This window comes from Macaca mulatta, chromosome 8, assembly GCF_049350105.2.
Source record: "Macaca mulatta isolate MMU2019108-1 chromosome 8, T2T-MMU8v2.0, whole genome shotgun sequence".
Taxonomy (NCBI): Eukaryota; Metazoa; Chordata; class Mammalia; order Primates; family Cercopithecidae; genus Macaca; species Macaca mulatta.
In genome coordinates, this window is record NC_133413.1 from 143,385,566 (window position 1) to 143,406,749 (window position 21,184).

General features: G+C 44.6%; 1 protein-coding gene across 1 annotated transcript in view; it reads left to right on the forward strand.

Moving 5' to 3' along the window:
* The window catches only part of TG (thyroglobulin), a 273,223-nt gene that overhangs the window by 137,891 nt on the left and 114,148 nt on the right, over positions 1 to 21,184 (forward strand). The window contains exons 36-40 of the mRNA XM_028852295.2: positions 8,022 to 8,156; positions 9,649 to 9,813; positions 13,877 to 14,096; positions 15,674 to 15,767; positions 18,074 to 18,233. Coding sequence (XP_028708128.2) covers positions 8,022 to 8,156; positions 9,649 to 9,813; positions 13,877 to 14,096; positions 15,674 to 15,767; positions 18,074 to 18,233 — 774 coding nt within the window. The remainder of the gene's footprint in view (positions 1 to 8,021; positions 8,157 to 9,648; positions 9,814 to 13,876; positions 14,097 to 15,673; positions 15,768 to 18,073; positions 18,234 to 21,184) is intronic.

Here is a 21,184-nt window from a genome sequence, read left to right on the forward strand (position 1 = left end):
TGTGGTTACCTGCCAGCGAGCGGCAGACCTCTGCCTGCGGGGTGCATGTAGCCCCACAGTGATGTGTAATTTTTTTGGTAATTTTTAATGTAAATTATTTTATTTCTTCCATGATGATTTAATGGGGCTATCTTTAAACCAGTACAAACATTTCATAAATAATATCTGGCCACTTTCTAAGCAATTAATTTGTTGCTCAATAAGCCACTTCACATCTTTCAGCAAGAAATACATTACATTTGAATAGCGAAGACATTACACAATAAATTCAGACACAATTAAAATTCGCTTTAAATATTTCTTTGGGGGAGAGGACATCACACTTCTACTCAATGAAGAGAAACATTTTTACAGTCCGAGGTCTTTTATTTTAACACCTACTATGCCATGAACTCACAGGGAATAGGTTCCAGCAGCTCTGGCCCTTCCCACTGGTTCTCACACAGTGTGCTTCTCTGGGTAGAGCAAGCTGGCGTTTCAGTTGAGCCCAGGTACCTTTCTCTTCGGCTTCTTTTTCTGATCATTTTCCTTCATGTGTTTCAGGAAGCTGTCTTGACTCCCAGAGTGCTTAATGTGCTCAATACTCACATTAATTCTCTTGTCAAGACTCATGCCCTTGTTCATTTGCAACAATGCCAGCAGTACACTGGGGAACACTGTAAACTCTTCCAGTTTTGCCATGGGAACCCCTGTGGGGCATTCCTTTTTAAACAGTGCCCATTCCCTTGATGTTGACAATATCACCTTTCTTACAGACGCACCTATACCTGGCCAAACGAACAACTCCATGTTTTCCAAAAGGCCTGGAGAACATACGGGGTGCCTCTCCTCTTTCCCTTTGTGTTTCCCTTTCATTTTGGCTAATTACTGGAAGATGGTGGTTCCAGCTGAAAGGCTTTTTGGCAATTTTTAATGGCTGAAAACAAACCTTGAAATAAACATTTTCTCCTTTGATGTCTGGAAAGGAAAAAAATTAAAAAACAAAGAGAATAAAGGAAATAAAAAAGGAAGGAGGGAGGAAGGAAGGAGGGAAGGAAGGAGGGAGAGAGTGAAGGAGGGAAGAAAGGAGAATTAAAAATGATTATCAGTGGAAAATTTCAAATATATTCTAGCATAACTTTTTTTCTACTTAGTATCCATTAAAAAAGGGAATCATTGTGGAATGATTAAATCAATCAAATGAACGTATCCATCCCTCAGATACTTTTTTGTTTTGTGGTGAGAACATTTGAAATTGATTCTCTTAGTAGTTTTGAAATGTGCAATATGTTAACTATAGTCACTGTGCTGTGCAATAGATCTCAAAAAAGTATTCTTCTGCATCATATACACATATCATAACCTACCCCATAAATATGTATAATTATAATTTGTCAGTTAAAACTAAAAATTAAGCTTTAAAAAAGGGGATATGGTGCTTTCTAGAAAGGAATAGAAGTGCCTCCATGTCACCCAGAGGCCCGCCCGTGCGGAGGCTGCAGCCGTGCTGCCTCCAGGTTGTGGGGTGACCCAAGCTGCCTCCTGCCTCTTTGCTGCCCCATCATCCCTCCCAGACCCTTCCTTCTCCTCTGCCCCTGTCCCCCCAGCAGCTCTGTTTTGCAGGGGGATATCACCACATAGGGCTGTCCTGGGTGCAAATACTGACTTGCTGCCTTTCAGCTGTTTGGTCTTGGGCAAAGTCAGTGGCCCACTGTGAACCTCACTTTTCCCTCCTATAAAATAGGGTTAGGACTGTTCATCTCAATGGAGTACCATTAGGTGGAACCAGACAATCTTTACATGACTTTTCAAGCACTTCCAGCCTGCTAAACAGACAGTAGCATTCATTGCTAGTCTATCTGGTAACAGAGGAAAAAGGCTGTGTGACCTTGATGAGTCTTTCTTCCTTCAGGGCCACTGTTGCTCTTCTGCCCATGGAAGGGGCAGGGCCTCTTACTTCCAAGGGCATATTCTCCTCCAAGGTCTTAGGGCCTGCTGGTGAGCTACTCATGCTCACTGAAAGAGTCACCAAGACCTTTAACCACCATGCTGTGGGGCTGGAGGAAAAGGACTCCTTTCCTGAGGCCTGGATCCAAGGGCCTCAGAGCAAAGGTGCTGATGGATTAATTTACCCCACAAAGGCAATGGTCCATGTGTCATCTACTGAGAGACGTTATGCTTATTAGAGATCATGAACAAGGGCAATACGTAACCCAAAGATCTTTAAGATTAGAGTTGCTCAGAGTAGTTAAGGGACTTGCCTGAGGACAGCATGTCAAGCTGAGTGAGGTTTAGAACTCAGAACTGTCTCTTCACTAGCCTAAGCTGTGTCTCCAGCAACCATGGCCAAAACAAAACCAAAACCAGAAAGGATATCTTAGAGACCACAGTCATTTTCAAACTTGGATGTGTGTCAGAATCACCAGGAAAGTTAATAGACTACAGAGGCCCAGGCTCTTTGACGTGAAAACTGGGCCTGGACTTTGGAATTTTTGTTACATTTCTCAAGAGAATCTGATGCTCACCCAAGTTCGAGAACTACGATGGATGGTAAGAATTGTCTTGTTTTGGCTTCTTAGACTGTTTTTCCAGGCTGCCACCTTTGGCTGTCAGGTACAGTCCTGAAGTGTCAAAGGAGGCCTGTAAACAGTTGTTGAATGAATACACAATTGAAAGAACAAATATACACAGCTGACTTAGTTAATATCACAGGTTCCCAAATTACAGCCCTGTGGAGGCATATACTTGCTAGACCAGAACGTAGTTTTGGTACTGTTTTCAAAGTAACCATGCAACAAAGAGACTATTAATATTATGCATAGTCAGTTTTATTTTGATATTAGTAGAAAAGTCGGTAGACTTAAACAGGAAAAACTAGATAGACAAATAATTTAAAAGACGAAATGTTAATTTTTTAGTTGTAGGTGTTTTGAATCATGATTTCAGTCTTGAATTTTTTAATGTGATTTGGCCTGTGGTTTTAAAATGTGTATTAGAATGGGCCATAACCTGTAGTTGGTTGGAATCTCAGAAAACCTGGCACGTTTTAAAGTTTGAGAATTTTATTTTGGCCATTTTCATGTTAATTTTTTTTAAGTAAACTGCTGTCACCCAGGGAGATGTTTGTTGGAGTGTTGACTGGAAGTTGGCTGTCTGGTGATTTGTTGTTTTAGTTTGGGATGGTTTATTTTTTATTGCAAGAGTTTAGTAAAGCAGGCAGAGTTTAAAAGACAGAGCCTTTTTAATTTAGGCCTTTAAAATTATGTACTTTATTTTTATGCTAAATCTGAAATGTCATGGGACTGGAGTGGAGCTGGAAGGAGGAGTAAGACCGGGAGAAGGGGGAGGAGAGACGGGGATGGAAGAAAACACAAGAGTTGACTTTGTACGTTTTTTTTATGTGTTTTTAATTTTTTTTAAGTTTATGGAGTCCTTTTGTTTCCATTGAATATGTAGATCAATTAGTTTGGAGATTTTTTACAAGGCTTTTGTTGTGCCCATTAAAGTCTTTAATTTTTCTTGGGCCAAATATTGTTACATAGACCAAAAATATAGCCAGATAGACAAACAAAAACTAGAATTAGACCAGATTGAGTATTTTAGTGGATGCAGAGTTTTAGTGTTAGCTTCATTTTTGGAGAACTCAAGTCTAAATTATATTTGGGACTCTACCCTGATCAGGATTTGTTTTAGGATGGAACTCAAACTTATAATTTTAGACAAGGATAGAACTTTATAATTTTAGACTATAAAAACAGGACTTGAGTTTATAATTTTTATGATGGAATTAAAGACAATTAAAGGCGTAGGCATATATTAATGAGATATTTATTGGAAAGATGTCTAATTTAGAAGTTCTTCTTCTTCTTCTTTTTTTTTTTTTTTTTTAAGGAAAGTAGTGTCAAGGGAGCCTGAAGTATTGTGACAGAGAACTAGGAATCTTCTAGTCGAATCTTTAGACAAAGCAGTCTAGGTGGCCACTCCGGGTCAATAAAGGGGGCCCATACCCCACTAAGAGGATAGAATATCTTGAACCAGTTTTGTCTCACCCACATCTGTGAGTTTTATTGATGGTGAGTTTAGTAAGGTGTCCTGTTAGAAAATATAAACACATAACTAAATAGCTTTTCTCTATGTCAACAATAACCATTTTGAAAATATAATGGAATAATACCACATTCTATTTTTAATGGCATCAAATATTAAGAATGCTATTAAAGAACATTCAAATTAAAATTTTTTCTCTCAAAATTAGTGTTTAACTTTGAGATCATTCCAAGTAACAACCTAATGGCGTTTTCTCGAACATTGAAATGGTAAATTTTGAAATCCAAAATGAACATTGAAATCCAAAAGAATGAATATCCAAGGAGATATTTTACAAAACAAAATAATGTGGAGAGACTTTCATCATTTGATGATAAAATACAGAGTGACTATGGTTTAAGCGGGATGGGGGTAGAGCCAGGATCGGCAAAGAGATTTATGGAAAAGGAGAAACACCCACCAAAATAAATTCCCTTATAGATAAGTACTTATGATGCAATAAGCATACATTTTGAATTAAAGGAGAGATTATATTTTAAAATAAATGACACTAGCATTGCAATCTATGAACTAAAAATAGAAAAATGAAAAAAATAAAAATGAATCAATAAACCATAGACTCTGCTTTTTAGGAAAAGACACTTTGGGTGAGCTTGGAAGCTGCTACCACCTCATTCCTCTGGAGGGGAAGTCTGTGATGTACTAACTCTGGGTTCTGTACCTGCAAGAGCTGGCTCCAGCCCTAGCTGGCACCCACTTAATTAGCCATGCTAACACTGGCTAAGCCGATTGGCTAAGCAAAAGGGTGTATTACTGGACCGTCTGTTTCCTTGTCTGTAAACTTGGACAGTGACAGTACCCACCTCATTGGTTATCATGAATACTAAATGCAGCAGTGTTGCAAGCTCCTAGCAAATAGTAAACTCTCACAAAATGCTACCAAGAGCCCCAACTTTCCTGATTCATCATCATTCTGCCTCCACAAAGAGTTTGTTCTCAGAATTTTCATGAGATGCTTGTGGACCTCCCAGATGTTGGATTCTGCACAAAAGCAGTGGCTCCTCCAGGGGTTCATGCAGGCCTGGGGACAGTGGCAGGTGGAGGGCATGGCAGGACTTGGCTCCGGGCCCTGGAATGGTGACAGATGAACTGGCTTTCACTCGGAGTTGAAATTCACTCTTTAATTATAGTGCTTTCTCCCAGACATCAACCTAAACACGGAGTGTGGCCAAAGCTTCCATTTTAAGACCATAATTGGTGAGTCTATCCCTAAAACCCTTTCATAGAGCTTCTCTAAAATTGCAGTGTTCTCACTCTCTAAAAATATGCAGCTCAGTTTGGTGCCATTGCAAAAATGCCCCTTATATTGACCATGAAAATAGCAACATGTGGAGGATGCTTAAGAAAATGAAAACCCAGCATCTCTTGCAGTCAAGCCAGGTCCCAAGTTCAGGAAGACTCAGCTCCTGAGTGTTAGGATGGTACCCACTGCTCCAGGACAGAGTATGGAGGTTTACCTTCCTCTTGCCAGGCCCGTGTGAAACTGGTTACATTATTTGGCAACTTCTCTGGATAAATCTTTTCTCTCTCTTATTTTTTCTTTCTTGTTTTTATGTAAAAAAGTATAGACAGGTCATAGACTGAATGCTTGCATCCTCCTCAAATTTATATGTTGAAACCCTAACCTCCAGTGGGATGTTGTTAAAAGGTGGGGCCTTTGGGTCTGATCAGGGTGGAAAGCCTTCATGACGGGGTCGGTGCCCTTCTAAGAAGAGGCAACAGAGGGCTCGCTTGCTCTTTCTGCTCTCTGCCATGTGATGATACAGCAAGAAGACAGCTATCCATCAACCAGAAAGAGGGCCCCCACCAAGAACCCAATCATATTGGTCCCCGCTTTCAAACTTTCAGCCTCCAAAACTGTGAGAAATAAATGTTTGTTGTTTAAGCAACCCAGTCTATGATATTCTGTTATAGCAGCTTGAGCAACCAAAATGTGGCACTAGATTGTTTTGCTGCTTTATTTACCAGTCTAATTTTAGTGAACTCTCCACCAGTGTGCTGATTGTCAAAGACAGGTTTAAGATAAAAATTAGAAGCTTCCCTGTATAGCTAAGAGAATGGTGTTATCAAAGGCAGAGACCCTTTCATACCTGGGGATCACATTCTGGAAAAGGTGCTCAGCTATATAGGAAACTCAGATGGGATAAAAGGAGCATTGACTTAGAGCCAAGATGTCTGATTCTGTTCTGGCCTAGTTATTTTCCAGCTCCGTGTTCTGAAAAATGTCATATAACTTCTCTGAGTTTCTGACTCCTCATCTGTGAAAGAGGCACTAGAGCCCCTACCCAACCCCTCATTTGGGTGCTGTCAGGATCAAACATGATGATGAAGTGAATATGGTTTGTAACCTTCAAAATGCTATGCTCGAGATCGCCATAGTGTTCTGCTAACACAAGGCAAATGCTACCAAATATTTATTAAAGGACACACTACTGTGGTCTTCTGGGAAAAGAAGCAAGAAAACAGGAAAGAAGAAAACACAAAAGCAAGCAAGAAAGTGTGTGTATGTTAGAGAGAGAGAGAGAGAGATTTTCTTTATTAATGATCACTGATGCCCCACTGAACATCTCTCCAGGGGTGTTCTGGAATCAGCGCTTCCGAATAATCATGGAAGCCTATCTTGGGAGGCAGCCTTTCAGACTCTTCAGTGTTATTTGTGGAAAGTATGATACGTCCATTGACTAGACTCACAGTCCTTTGTCTCAGTGGAAACTTAAGTGGAAACTTAAGCCCACTCTTCAGAATCCCCCTCACTCAGTCTGGCTCTAGGCATGGCCCTTGCACCAGATGGGACGAGCTCACCTCGTCACCTCTGCCCAAGCCATCTCTGTGGCTGCTACACCTGTGCTTCCCTCCCCTGTGCTGAGACAGCCATGTCCTATATACAGGACTGGGGAGGCAGCACCGGAGAGCAGTTGAAGGGTGCAAACTTCACTAGATAGAAAGGCCAGCTCCAATCCTGTCCCACTGAGCAGGAACAGTGCCCTCACAAGCTGGTCATTTTAACCTCTTGTGTCTTATTTTCTTCATATTTAAAGGAAGATGTCTTCACTGGGGTTTTCTGAGAAACAGACTCTCAGATGGAGATTTGCATGCAAGAAGCTTGGTGCAGGGTGTGCTTGGGATATAGAAGGAAGTGAGGGGCAGGATTGGCCAGAGGAAGAAGAACTTTGATGCAAATCAAATGATCGCCCCACTGATCTTCCAGTGAGCTCTAAAGTTAGGCTGGCCCTTCAGATTTGTTCCGTCTTGAGGCTGGGGGTCCAAACCTTTGTCTACCCACATGGACAGTGTTGGGATGCAGGCTATCTCTGGGGAAGGGGAGGCAGTTCTCTTAGATCAAAGGCAATTCCTGGAGAGAGACTCAGTTGGGAGCTGCCAGCCATCAGCTTAACAACAGTTGGGGCAATGAGAGCCTTGGTCCTGCGGTGGGGTCTCAGTCCTGCAGGGGGTCTGAATGGCACCCCACAGTGTCCCCTACAGAAAGCAACTGATAGCAACTGACGTAGTGTCTGTAAAGACCTGAACATAGTACCACATGATTAACCTGGTATGTCTGTTAGTATCGTTATTACCTTGTATTATTCTAACTGTTGCTTTGTAACAATTATATCATAACATTTTTCTTTTCTTCTCAACTTCTCTCCTATTCTGCTATGAGCTGCTTAATAGAAATAGCCATGCTTTCTGTTTGTTTCATTCTGTTTTCAACCTTTGTATTCCTAGGCTTGAGCACAGAGTTTGGCTCATAAATAATGTAATGAACACTTATTTGTAGAATGGAAAGATGGATCAAGCTATAGGATTGCACAGGAATGGAGACTACGAGGAGAATGCCCCTGAGGCTGCCTTTGGGGATATTGGGTAATACACGGCCGTCTTTATTACTCACCAGGTGACAACTGCATGTAACTGTCCCTTGCCTTCTCTCCTAGTCTCTCTGGACTCGTGGCAGTCCCTGGCCCTCTCTTCAGTGGTTGTTGATCCATCCATTAGGCACTTTGATGTTGCCCGTGTCAGCACTGCTGCCACCAGCAATTTCTCTGCTGTCCGAGACCTCTGTTTGTCGGGTAAGGGGAGTTTCCAACCCCCAGGTAGGGTGGGACAAAACCTCACGCAAGTGCTGCTCAAGATCCTCACCTTAGAAAAACACACGAGACACCACAATAACCTGGGATGCTTGGAAGTAAGGGATTAACCTGGGGAAGAAGACCTGGGTGAAGTTTCCTCATTACTCCACAGGGCAGCCAAGGTCTCCAAGGGAATATGCCAGCCAGAAGAGCAGGGACATAAACCCAGGTCAGAGGAAGATCAGAAGAAGGATCTAGTGGGTTAGTCTGAGGAAGAAAAGATGCACATGCATGGCAGCTCTGGCAGCTGACCCCAGATAGCAGGTGGGCTGTTGTGGTGAGGAGGAAGTACACTTGTCTGGCCAGTGGGACACAGCTAAGAGCTACTGTTTTGGTAAAACTCAAATTTTAGGAGACATTTTTCAATGCAGTTGAATAACTTTTTAATAGGCAAAGTTGCCCACAGATGCATAATTCCTTTAGAGAGTTTTTGGTCATTGGTGGTATTTAAACAAAAGCTAGGTAACCACTTGATGGGAATGTTCTACAAAGAATTTTAGCTTCTGAAAGAGGCAGACATCAGATAACATTTATACCCTTGCCAAGATTCTAACCCCCTCTGAGGTTCTATGAATTCCATGAATCTCCTTCTCTGCAAGGTTGGATAATAATAATCACAAAGCTATGGATATCTTGCAGATTGGACCACCATGTACAGATATGCAGGTTATGCACTGCACATGTCTGGGTGGTACCATTCACAGAAATTGAGGTATAAATAGGGCCATTAGGCTGTCAACAACCTGACCAATCAAATGAAACAGCACTTTTTCAGAACTGTTCTTAGGACTGAGTGTCATATAGTTTAAATTGTCTAGTGCAGAACTTGACATGCGTGGGAAAGGGCATGGTCCCTGGTGGAACAGTCGGTATGGTGCCAGCTGAGGAGGCATTGAAGGACAGAAGAGGAAGACAGGGCTGAAGATAAAGCCTGGAGTATGGAGACCCTTGTTTGAGATAATCCTTAAGCCCATGAGGAGCCATGGAGATATATTAAGCAGGGAAATAACAAGAGCACATTTATAAATTAAATAAACAAAAAAGACCTTAATGCTGCATGGAAAGTAGATTGATCAGAGGGTTGGATTTCCCATTGCTACCATTTTATTTCCATCCCCTGGTACAGTGCTTAGGATTTATTGTAGTGCTCAAATAAATTAGTGATTGCATGGCTGATGAATGGATTCACGGATTCATGGATTCATGGATGCATGATTGGATGAAAGGATAGATGGATGGAAGAGTAGATGAGTGGGTGGGTGGATGGATGAATGGATAGATAGATGGATAGATTCATGGGTGCATGATTGGATAGTAGGATGGATGGATGGAAGGGTGGATGAGTGGATGGTTGGATGGATGACTGGATGGATGCATGAGTGAAGTAACATCTCTGAGGCTCAAGCATCACTCTTCTCCCTCTTCTCTGCAGAATGTTCCCAACATGAGGACTGTCTCATCACCACTCTGCAGACCCAACCTGGGGCTGTGAGATGTATGTTCTATGCTGATACTCACAGCTGCACATATAGTCTGCAGGGCCAGAACTGCCGACTTCTGCTTCGTGAAGAGGCCACCCACATCTACCGGAAGCCAGGTAAGCCCAAGCCTATGCCTTTGCAGCCATCCTGGGAAACTGGGCCTGGCTGGAAGGGACTATTTAAACACATGGTGAATTGGAGGACAGTGGCTTTTGTTGGCCGAAGTTCTGGGCTAGGTGGCACTCACCTGAGGTAGACTGAAGGAAGGTAGAAAAAATTCCTACTTCTGTATCACTTTTGTTCATTTATTCCTTTGAGTTATAGAGCCATCTTGGTTTTGAGGAGTTTCTTAGTAAAATAACTAAAGAGCCCACTTTTTATTATGGTTTTATAGTTTAGAGAGATCTTTCACCGGCCTTATCTCATTTGGTCCTCACACTAATCCTGTGTGGTGGCAGGATAAGGGCTTTATCTCTGTCTTAGAAATCAGAAGGCTGTAGCCCAGAGAATTTAAGTTAACTCTGTGATTTCACACAGCTAGTGATGATGGAGCTGGAACTTCGTGCCAGATCACCTATCTTAACATGCAATCCTCTCCCACAAAGCCATGCAGCCTAACTATCGCATCATAAACACTTTGGAGAGAGAAGCTGTTCCAGCTGAGTTTAGTTTTAAAACACATGTCAGATACTGTGTTGGTTCTGGGGCTCCAGGCAAGGCAAGAGGGAGCAGCCATAGATCCATCACTAAGTAAGACCGCTAAGAGTTGTAGAACAGGAAACAGGGACTGGGCATCTGGGGGGAGCCCCTCCCCAACTAGAAATGTTTATTGAATGAAATTAATGACTGCTAAGTTGTTAGCTACATCTGCCATCTTGTCTTCTAGAGCAAGGTTCTACAACCATACTTTTCTGTTAACACTAATCAGCTGCTATTGTAGCATAAAAGCAGCAATAAACAACATGTAAGCCAGTAGATGTGACTGTTCCAATAAAACTTTATTTACAAAACTAAGTAGCAACAGATTTGGCCCCATGCTGTCCTAGAGCATTGACAGTCCTTTGGTTCTGTCTTGATGCCAGAGATATCTTCCTCTTCCGCCCCCTCCTCAACCTTAGCCTTCAGACCACAAGAGTGTCTTCCAGACCTGAGAATGCCTTGATTGCCATGTGATGAGCTGTCAGGCCTTCAATCGCAAGTCTTTCCTCTCTTTATCTGGACATTTATATTATTTAGTCAAGCTATGTAGATTTTTTTTCTGAGACAGAGTCTCATTCTGTCACTCAGGCTGGAGTGCAGTTGCACAATCTCGGGTCACTGCAACCTCTGCCTCCCGGGTTCAAGCAATTCTCATGCCTTGCTGGGAATACAGATGCATGCCATGATGCCCAGCTAATTTTTGTATTTTTAATAGAGATAGGGTTTTGCCATGCTGGCCAGGCTGGTCTTGAACTCCTGGCTTCAAGGGATCCAACCGTCTCGGCCTCCCAAAGTGCTGGGATTATAGATTTTAACACTATATTTCACAACAGTGTAGCCAATCTGTGTGGTAGTTCTGCTGAAAAATGACTTAAATTGAGGTTTGAGTTCTGTAAAACACAAATTAGACTGCTTCTCTATTACTTCAGCATGACTAAAACTCAATAGGAAATGCTCACTTCCAAAAGAAGATGTGTGCACATACGCATCTACAGGTGTCTCAACTTTCACGCAGGCATTATTTGTTTCCAGCTGATACACATGGCCACAGATAATTTTCTTAACCCAGGTAGTCACGTGGCCTCTGTGGGTATTCTAGAAAGAATCTATCATTTCTGCTAAAGAATTTGAAAGAGATAACCTCACATCTAACATTTTCCCCATGTTTGATCTCATTGAGTTGGAGCTTCACTGGGCAGCCTCCGAAGGGAAGACTGAATACCACTGCCATGGGAAAGCAGGCCTGCATTCCCCGGAAATTCTTCAGCCTTTATATTTGTTCTGGCTTTGCTCCTGCCTGTGGATGATGCCACGTACATAAAATGTGGTTGTTTGCTGCATAGTAGAATGAGGTTCCAGCACTTCAGCAGCCACAGTCCTGAGTGCTTGCCCAAGACCCCTTGATTTATGATTGTGACAGGAAGTTTTGCGAGGAGGAACTGTGGGAGTAACATCAGCCTTGATTTGTGATTAAAGTCAGATTAAAAAACAGCAACTGTTCCTTTCCAGCCCAAGTTTCCATTTTGAGTTCTAACTCATATTCCAATGTTTCTGCAACAGAGAAGGCTTCATTTGCTCTTTTTTTCTTCTTTCTCTTTTTTTCTCTCCCTATGTCCCCCCACCCCCACCAATTCCTTCCTTTTTTCCTTCCACTCATTCATTCATTCATTCATTTACTTATGTGTTGGATTTCTGCCATTTTTCAGGCACTGGGCTTGGAACATTACAGGTATTATTATTTATTCCTGACATTGTTGTGTTGTAGGAGACACTGTTGTTCCCATTTCATAGGCAGAAAGACTGTAAAATTTTTCCAATAACTAGCTGTTCCATAAGCATAAAACCCAGATCTGCTTGACTCCTTAACCAATTCACCATGGTGACACTCAGTGACCTGGAAGTCAAGGACAGACATGATACCCAGGCTTCTCAACCTCAGAACCCGCTGACATTTGGGGCTGAAGCATTCTTTGTTGTATATGTGTGGGAGCAGTAGTTGTCCTGCCTACTGTAGGATGTGTAACAACAGCCCTGGCCTCTCCCACCAGATGTCAGTGGCATCTCTCCCTGACCCCTGTGACAGCCAAAAATGTCTCCAGATGTCGTCAAATGTCCCCTGTGGGCAAAATTACTTCCAGTTAAGAATCTCTATATGATACAAAGCTCCTGCAGAGTAGATGGACTTCTGTCTGCCTGTCCACCTCTTGGTCTGTCTGCAGGTCTGTCTGCCTCCTCTCTGCACTGTCTTGTTTAGTCACCACTGCAATAGATACATATTTTTATAGAAGGAGCTGCAGAGAAAGCAAAAAGGTTTTGTCTTTCAATCAGCCGAGAGTGGAATTGAGCAGACCAAATCTACGTGTCAGAAATAAGAGACTTCTCACACACACTTGAAGTATCTCTCCATGAGTGTTCACTGCTTCCTTTGTGCAAGGCTTCGAGTCCTGTGTGGCATCAGACAGGCCTGTCTTAAGTTCCTGAAAACAGTACTTGGCACTGAGCCTGGGCCCAGCAAAAGTTTACCGGATCAACCAATGAATGAAAGAAAATGTCATCAAGGAAACCAGATAGGGCTACAGAAAAACCGATGAATGTCGCTGGCGATTAGTGTTGCACGGAGCGGGGTGGGAAGCATGGCAGGTGGCACCAGTGTTGGCCTTGTGGACAAGGAGGGATTTGGACATGAAAAAATGGGCGGGATGGCCTCGCAGGCTGGGGCACCCAGGTCACCCGTGACGCAGAGAGAGGCAAAGCTCTGAACTGGTCCCAACCTTTTGCGCATGGGGTGTGGTCAGAGCTGGGGTTGAGAAAGGTGTGGCTTTGAATCCTACATCACCCTATATCATCTGTGATCCTAGCAGGCCCTAGGCCTCCACCTCTACATCTATTCCCTCACTAATGAAATGTAAATGTGGGCCTGAGAGCCCTACGCTGCAATTCTGAAATCCAAAAGTCCTAAAAGTGTTTTTTTTTTCTTTTTTTTTTGATAAGTTTGCAGCTAACTCATTTGGCGGCAAAATCTGACACGGGGTGGCTGAAGAAATTCTATTCTTTACTCATCTCTCTCAGGATGAGTAACCCACACATCTCACCACAAAAATGATGGCTGTGTTTAAAGGTGGGGCCGCACTCCAGGCCTCCCTAGGGGATTGGGTGCTGTTTGCTTCTCTGTTCTTTCAAAAGGCCCCAGGGTGCTGGTAAGGGGTGCTGGACCTGGACCCATGTATAGAAGGGATTAGCACTGCATACTGTGCATTTCGGTACCTAATAAAGATCAGCTATCTTTGCCAATTTTTGGTTTGTTTATTTACATTGAAAACCTGACTGGATTTAAGCTGTAGGGGTCTGAATAAATGGCTGACATTTTCAAGGTACAAAAAGCAGTGATTTTTCTTTTGCTGAAAGCACATTCAGAATGCCAGTGGAGAGAGCACTCACTGAGGCCTCTCCCCTTCCTCACCCCTTTCTCTTTCCCAATAGGAATCTCTCTGCTCAGCTATGAGGCATCTGTACCTTCTGTGCTCATTGTCACCCATGGCCGCCTGCTGGGCAGGTCCCAGGCCATTCAGGTGGGCACCTCATGGAAGCAAGTGGACCAGTTCCTTGGAGTTCCATATGCTGCCCCGCCCCTGGCAGAGAGGCGCTTCCGGGCACCAGAGCCCTTGAACTGGACAGGCTCCTGGGATGCCAGCCAGCCAAGGTATGGGTTGAGTGGAGCACATCTTGGTAAATACTCAGAGAAATCTTCTCCATTCTAATCTATCTAACTGGGACTCAGTAGCAGAGCAGTGCATTGTGGATAAAGCAATGTATGGAGGATGGAATATATTAGCTAAGGTATCATTAAGTGCTGTGACAGATAAACTCCTCGTATCAGTGACTTAACACTGTTTTGCTCATGTAAAGCCCATCTGGTGATGGAGGGGCCTGTATGCGCTGCTCCATGCAGTGATTCAGGGACCCAGGCTGATGGAGGCTCTGACTTCTTCAGCATGAATCTTCCAAGGTCCCCCAGATATTGATCCAGGAAGAGAGGCTGTGAAAGAATTGACAGGAGAAGTTCCCATGGAATAAGCTTGGAAGTAGGGTTCACACATCACTTGCACTGCTATTGCAGTGGCCAAGCTCTGCTTCCTGGCCACATCTGATCTTAATGAAGCTGGGAGACATAGCATTGAAGGAAAAGTAAATGAGCTAATGAAAATTTTCCCACTAGGAACAAAATTGCAAGTTTTTTTAAAGCACCCGTATCCTTTCCTCATTGAAAATTTCATTTTCCTCTTTTCCATGTGTATATCACTTTAAATAGCAAGCATATTGAAGAACAATATTATGATTTTTTTCTAATTAAAGCATACTCAGAGTACCTGTGAAAACAGCACTTATTACTGCTGCTCTTCTCCTTCCCACCTGAATCTCCTTCCCAACAGGTACCCCATGGCTCTATCCTCAGGCAGCTATACCCCCCATACCCACTACCACCATGGCTGGCTGCTGAGCAGGTCCATGGGCCCATTACCAGATAGAGTGATGAGCTAGGAGGCTCTTGAAGTACTCCAGGAAAAGGATGATAAGGACTTCAGCTAGGATGGTGGCTGTGGGAGTGGAAAGGCATGGATTTCCATCTGCTCCACTGCTGGGAAGCAAAAATAACAAATATGCATGAATTAAAGTGCCTTACCATGTTAGGATGTACCCATTTGACAGATGAAGTGATAGAGTCACATAGGTTTTGAGTGGAGAGTAGTTGAGAGCTTGGGTCATTGTAGTCCAGGGCTAGTGAGGATTGGGTGATGAGCCAAGTCACTCATTGGGTAGATGACCATTGTGCTGCCATTAGACATGATCACAGCTGTAGTCTCAGCTCTTATACTGGGAGATGCTCAAACTGGCACTGCAGGACTCTGTACTGGTGTAGAAAGCAGGTAGGTCACCCCCTCCAGAAGAGAGTCTGCACTCTTGGAGCAAAGAAGGGCCAAGGTCCTGAGTGGTTTTCATCGTCGTCTTCTCTATCTGAAGCTGTTGCATCAGCAGCCTTCTCTAAATTGATGCATTGTCTCTGGGGAATGTTCTTCCACAGGCCAGTGGCCAGAGAGTGGTGGGCACTCTGTCATTCCTTCCATTCACTGCCACTCCCATTTCCTGAGGCTGCCTAATTTCTGCAGAGCTGGTGGGATGCCAGGCTTTGGAATGGGGTAGTGGGCTCTGATCATGGTGGCGGGTGGGGAGGGGTGGTGATGGAGCATGTCTTGGAAGTCACCCAGTCTGTATCTGCAGGGCCAGCTGCTGGCAGCCAGGCACCCGAACATCCACGTCTCCTGGAGTCAGTGAAGACTGTTTGTATCTCAACGTGTTCATCCCTCAGAATGTGGTGAGTTCAGAAGCACTTGCTATGGTTGCCCTGAAGACTGTCCCATTAGAAATCCAATGTCCCCACTGTGGCCAGCAGAGTCCGGTCTCCTCCTCTGTGGCCTGCTGAGCTGAGGTTAGGTGATTTGCCTAAGGTTACTCAGCTAGTGAGTGATGTGTGGACTTGGTCAGTTGGTCCTCAGAGCTCATGGCTAGAACAAGTGAGTGGTGACCATGAGTGTGTGTTTTTTTCACAGTGTCAGGAAGAAGATTGTGGAAGTTGTTTGCAGTTTAAAGAGCACTTTTATATCTGTGATTTTATTGGTCTTCACATCCACTCTAGGAGGACAGATAGATTAATAGATCGATCAATCAGTCAACTGATCGACAGAAAAATGTAGCGTGATATATTTACCCTTATCTTAAAGGTGCAGACCTGGGGCTAAGAGAGGCTAAGTGAGTCACGTAAGCATATTCAGCTGGGCAGAGTGGCGGCTCATCCCTGTCGCTGTGTTCCAGAGCCAGTGCTCTTTCTCCTTAGGGCATTTCCCAGTAACAGAGAGTTTGGCTTTTTCTGCCTTGGGCTGTTCGGATTCCATCCTGACCTTGGGGGAGGAGCAGTGATGCCTCAGTCCAGATGGGCGGTACCTGGTCTCCAGGTGACAGGCCCTGCGCAGGAGGGGCCAGCCTCCTGGACACTTCCTGTGGCTGTCATTGAGGCAGGAGCTGAGGACTGCCCCTTCCTTCTGTGCCTTGCCCTTGCCTCGCAGCCACAAGCCAAATGGCCTTTTCCCTTGTTGGTGAGCTACCCAATAAAGATGAGTCAGGGTACTTTTAGGAGGGGATACAGGGCCCCTTCACTGCTCTGTCCCACAGAAGAGGACAAATGAACTCAAGACCACTCAAGCTGGTCTTTCTCTGTGGCATTTAAAAAGACCTCATATTTGAAGAATCCACAACCAGCAAGTGGTGACATCTGAGCTGGAATGTCACAGAGGAAGAGACTCCAGGTCAGCCCCTTCCTCTCTGTAAGGCGTTTCAATGAGTGACTCCACTGCTCTGCACCTCTGCTTTCACAGCTGTAGAGTGGGGTGCTTATGTTCACCATAGATTCTACCTCCTTGGGTGGAAGATCAAATGATACACTCTAGGTGAGAGCCTTTAGCACAGCACTTATGGGGGCAGATCCCCAGGCAGTGTTTGCTCTTGTGAGGGGACCTCTTTGTAGAAACATCTGTGTGTCTGTCTGAGACCATCATACGTGGAGTGGTGATGTCACAAGGACACAGGACCTTGGATGGAGCATGAGTTACCGGGTGCCTGCATATCCCATGGCCTGAAGTGGGGCCTCAGATCCCCAGCTCAGACACACGATTCTAATGTAATAGGGTCAGCCTACTTCCAAACCCTCAGCTCTGCTACCTCCTAGCTGTGTGATCTCAGGCAAGCCATTTAACATGTCGAAGCCTCTGCCTCTTCATCTGTAAAATGTGGATAATAAGAATCTGCCAACTTCATGGAACTATGTGAGGCCTCATTGTAAACACCCGGCACAGTGCCTGGCTCTTAGTAAGTGCATACTAAACTCTAGCTCTGTGTTACCAAGATGGGTCCAGTCACAGAGCACCCAAGGGATGCCAAGGACCCAGAATGCTTTTCTGGAATAAGCCGTGGGCCAGAACTGGGAGCTGGAAGGCTGTGTGGTACCATGAGATGGGCTCCAGGTCTGCAGGGAGCTGCCATCCCTGACACCTGCTCACTCTGCAATGTGGGAGAAGTGTCCTCACCTTTTGTGACCTTCAGTTTCCTTCTCTATGAATGGGATTTAGTAGTTTACTCAGGCTGCTATAGCAAAGCACTGCAAGCTGCGTGACTTAAACAGCAGAGAGATTTTTCTCAAAATTCTAGAGACAGAAGTCCAAGATCAGAGTGTTGCAGGACTGGTTCCTTCAGAAGCTCCTCTCCTTGGCTTTTAGATGTTCCTCTTCTCTTCCTTGTGTCTTTTTGTGGCCTTCCCTCTGTACCTGTGTCCTGATCCCCCCCTTCTTATAAGGACACTGGTCCTATTGGATTAGGATTCACAAATATGACTTCGTTTTACCTTAATTACCACATTAGGCACTATCTCCAAATACAGTCAACTGCTGAGGTCTTGGGGGTTAGGACTTCAATGTGTAAATTTGGAGGGACACAGCTCCGTCTACTGCATGGGGCTAAGTATGCCACAGAGTTGGCCAGAGGAGTCCTGTGTCAACCAAGAATCAGGCTCCAAGCATGGGAAAGGTGCCTTCTCCACGCTCTAGCCTCATGTTTCTCCAATTCCCACAGGCCCCAAATGCATCCGTGCTGGTGTTCTTCCACAACACCATGGACAGGGAGGGGAGTGAAGGATGGCCGGCTATCGACGGCTCCTTCCTGGCTGCTGTTGGGAACCTCATCGTGGTCACTGCCAGCTACCGAGTGGGTGTCTTCGGCTTCCTGAGTTCTGGTGAGTTGCTGCCTCTGGTGGGAGCTGCTGACCCCCTGAGCCAAGGCTCAGCCCCTTTTTCGCCAAGACCCATCCCCTCACTGCCCCTGCTCCTCCTCCAGCCAAACTAGGCACACAGTGGAAATGTTAGCACATTCAGGAGACCCTCCAGGGATACTGACACCCATAGACAAGGATAATCGTTGCCATTTATTGATAACTTACTACATGTCTGAGCCGCACTGCTCCAAGTCCATTATAGGTCTTAAGTTGTGATGTGTGTGTATGTGTGAGTGTGTAGTTTAAAGAGGAAAATGAGGCCCAAGAAGATTAGAAACTGGCTTAAAATTATACAGTCAGGGAACAGCAGGGCCAGGAATTGACTTGCCCTGAGCAACCCTAGGGGATGAGTTATATAGCTCTTCTGCCCACAGAGAAGCCATCTGATTTGGAATCACGGCTGTATCAATAAGGAGATTCTCACCTCCTTTTAATACTGGCCTCACTTGTGAACAATGGACTGTCCCCTATCACAAACCTGTTGATCACCCCGTCTATGGCCTCCATCTTTCCCACTGACTACTAGGGCTGAAGTGAGCCCTGGACCAACCCAAATATCCTTCATCCATGTCTTTTCCTCCAGCTACCACCTGCATCAGGGAATGTGTCAGCTGCAGTGGTTGGGGCAGACTCACTGGCCTTGGAATCTGAAGAGCCCAGGGCCACCTCTGGCTGTGGACCCTTGGACAAAACCTTTTCTTTCACCCAGTCTCAGTCTTGTCCTCGGTAAAATGGGGATAATATTTACCTGACTTCTAAAGTTATGACAAGGCTTAAATGAAGTAATACATGTAAAAGGTTTTCAGAGACTTGAGTTTTGCACATCTTCGAGGATAGTGACTGCTTCATCTCTGTTTCCCAAGGGTCTCATTTAAGATCTGAGATGTCCTACATGCTAAGTATGGGTGGGCGAATGGAAGATAAAGTGGTCAGAATGACCAGATGGACTAGAATGTGTGTGAATGTGTGGAGTCGGCATCCAGCATGAGCAGAAACCTGGATGACCACATGGCGTGAGACCCTGGGTGCTGCTAAGAAGATTCTAGACATATGAAATGGGCAATGAGTTAAGGCAAATGCAACCAGATGTCAATGTAGATGAGAATGAAAAACAGATTTTAGATTTTTTTGATGGGGAGCAGGATCAGTTGGGAATCCAAGGACAGAGAGAGCTTCCCCTTTCCTGGCTCTGAGAGACTCTGAGTCCCTCATTTGGCCTTTCCAAATCCCAGTTTTCTCGGTGGTAAAAAGAGGAAAATTATTCCCATCCTCTTTCACGTATATGTAGTGGTGAGAAGTGAATATGGTGACTGGGGTTTTATGGAAGCTCTTTGGAAAGTGCTTCAAGAATTATTCACAGGTGAGTTTATTTTCCTCTTTGAAGAGGGAAATCTCTTTGCCTGGGTTTGCTTTCCTCTGTGTGAACACAAGACTGACCATAATTTGTGCCATTGGTAGCCCCTTCCTCTAGATGTGGTGACATCAGGACTCACCCCAAGGAGCCTGGGCCTGGGGAGCTTTTTTCAGACATGGCTGTCTTGTTGGCTTAGAGCATTTCTAGACAGAAGAGAGTTTCCATATGTCATCTGTCCCTCAGTGGGCGGGGGATTATGATTTCACAGAGTGTAATCTTGTTGAGAATTCATGTGCTTCTGCAGAAGCAAACTCATTTTGGCTGCCGGCAGGGGCAGCCTTTGGGGAGGCAACGGAAGCTTCCAGAACACCCAACCCCACTCATTCCTGATGTGCACCAAGCCTGCCTGTTGATTTTGCTCAAGGGAAAAACCATCAGCAAGAGAGAAGGAAAGTTACACTTATGGAGTGTGTCTGTCTTCACCAGATATTTCTCCTGGATTACCTCATCTACTTCTCACAGGAGATCTCTGAGGCTGGCAGGGAGCGGCCATTTCACAGATGGGTCAGCGGAGCTCAGTGAGGCTGAGAAACATTATCGCCACAGTCACAAGTGGCATCCTGTGCCTTAAACTCTGTTGGTGGAACAGCAAGAAATACTGTAGTGCAGGGGGCTCCCTCAGATGGCTGGACATGCCCTTTTGATTCCGTTCTTCAGCTGTGCTGAACAGGGTCTGTCTTTCGCATTCGTTTAGCCACAGGCCATTTTCTTTCTTTCTTCTTTTTTTTTAAATGTTACTTTAAGTTCTGGGATATATGTGCAGAACATGCAGGTTTGTTGCATAGGTATACATGTGCCATGGTGGTTTGCCACACCTATTAACCTGTCATCTAGGTTTTAAGCCCCACATGCATTAGGTATTTGTCCTGATGCTCTCCTTCCCCTTGACCCCCACCCCTCAACAGGCCCGGGTGTGTGTTGTTTCTGCTACTGTTTCTATATGTTCTCATTGTTCAACTCCCACTTATGAATGAGAACATGTGGTGGTTGATTTTCTGTTCCTGTGTTAGTTTGCTGAGAATGATGGCTTCCATCTTCATCTATGTCCCTGCAAAGGATATGATCTCATTCTTTTTTATGGCTGCATAGTATTCCACGGTATATATGTGCCACATTTTCTTTATCCAGTCTATGAGTGAGGGTTGTTTGGGTTGGTTCCAAGTCTTTGCTATTGTAATAGTGCTGCAATAAACATACATGTGCATGTGTCTTTATCGGAGAATGATTTGGTGATTCCTCAAAAATCTAGAACCAGAAATACCATTTGACCCAGCAATCCCATTACTGGGTGTAGACCCACAGGATTATAAATTATTCTACTAGAGAGACACGGGCCATTTTCTTTGCCTTCCTTCCTAGTCTGCCTCGTGTGTCCCATGTTCCCAAGCTTCCCAGTCTCTCACATTGCGCCTCCCTGCTCTTCGGCTCTGAGAGGGGAGCAAAGATGTTCACATCCTCATCAAATCAATCAGGAAACTGAGGCACAGAGATAGGGGCA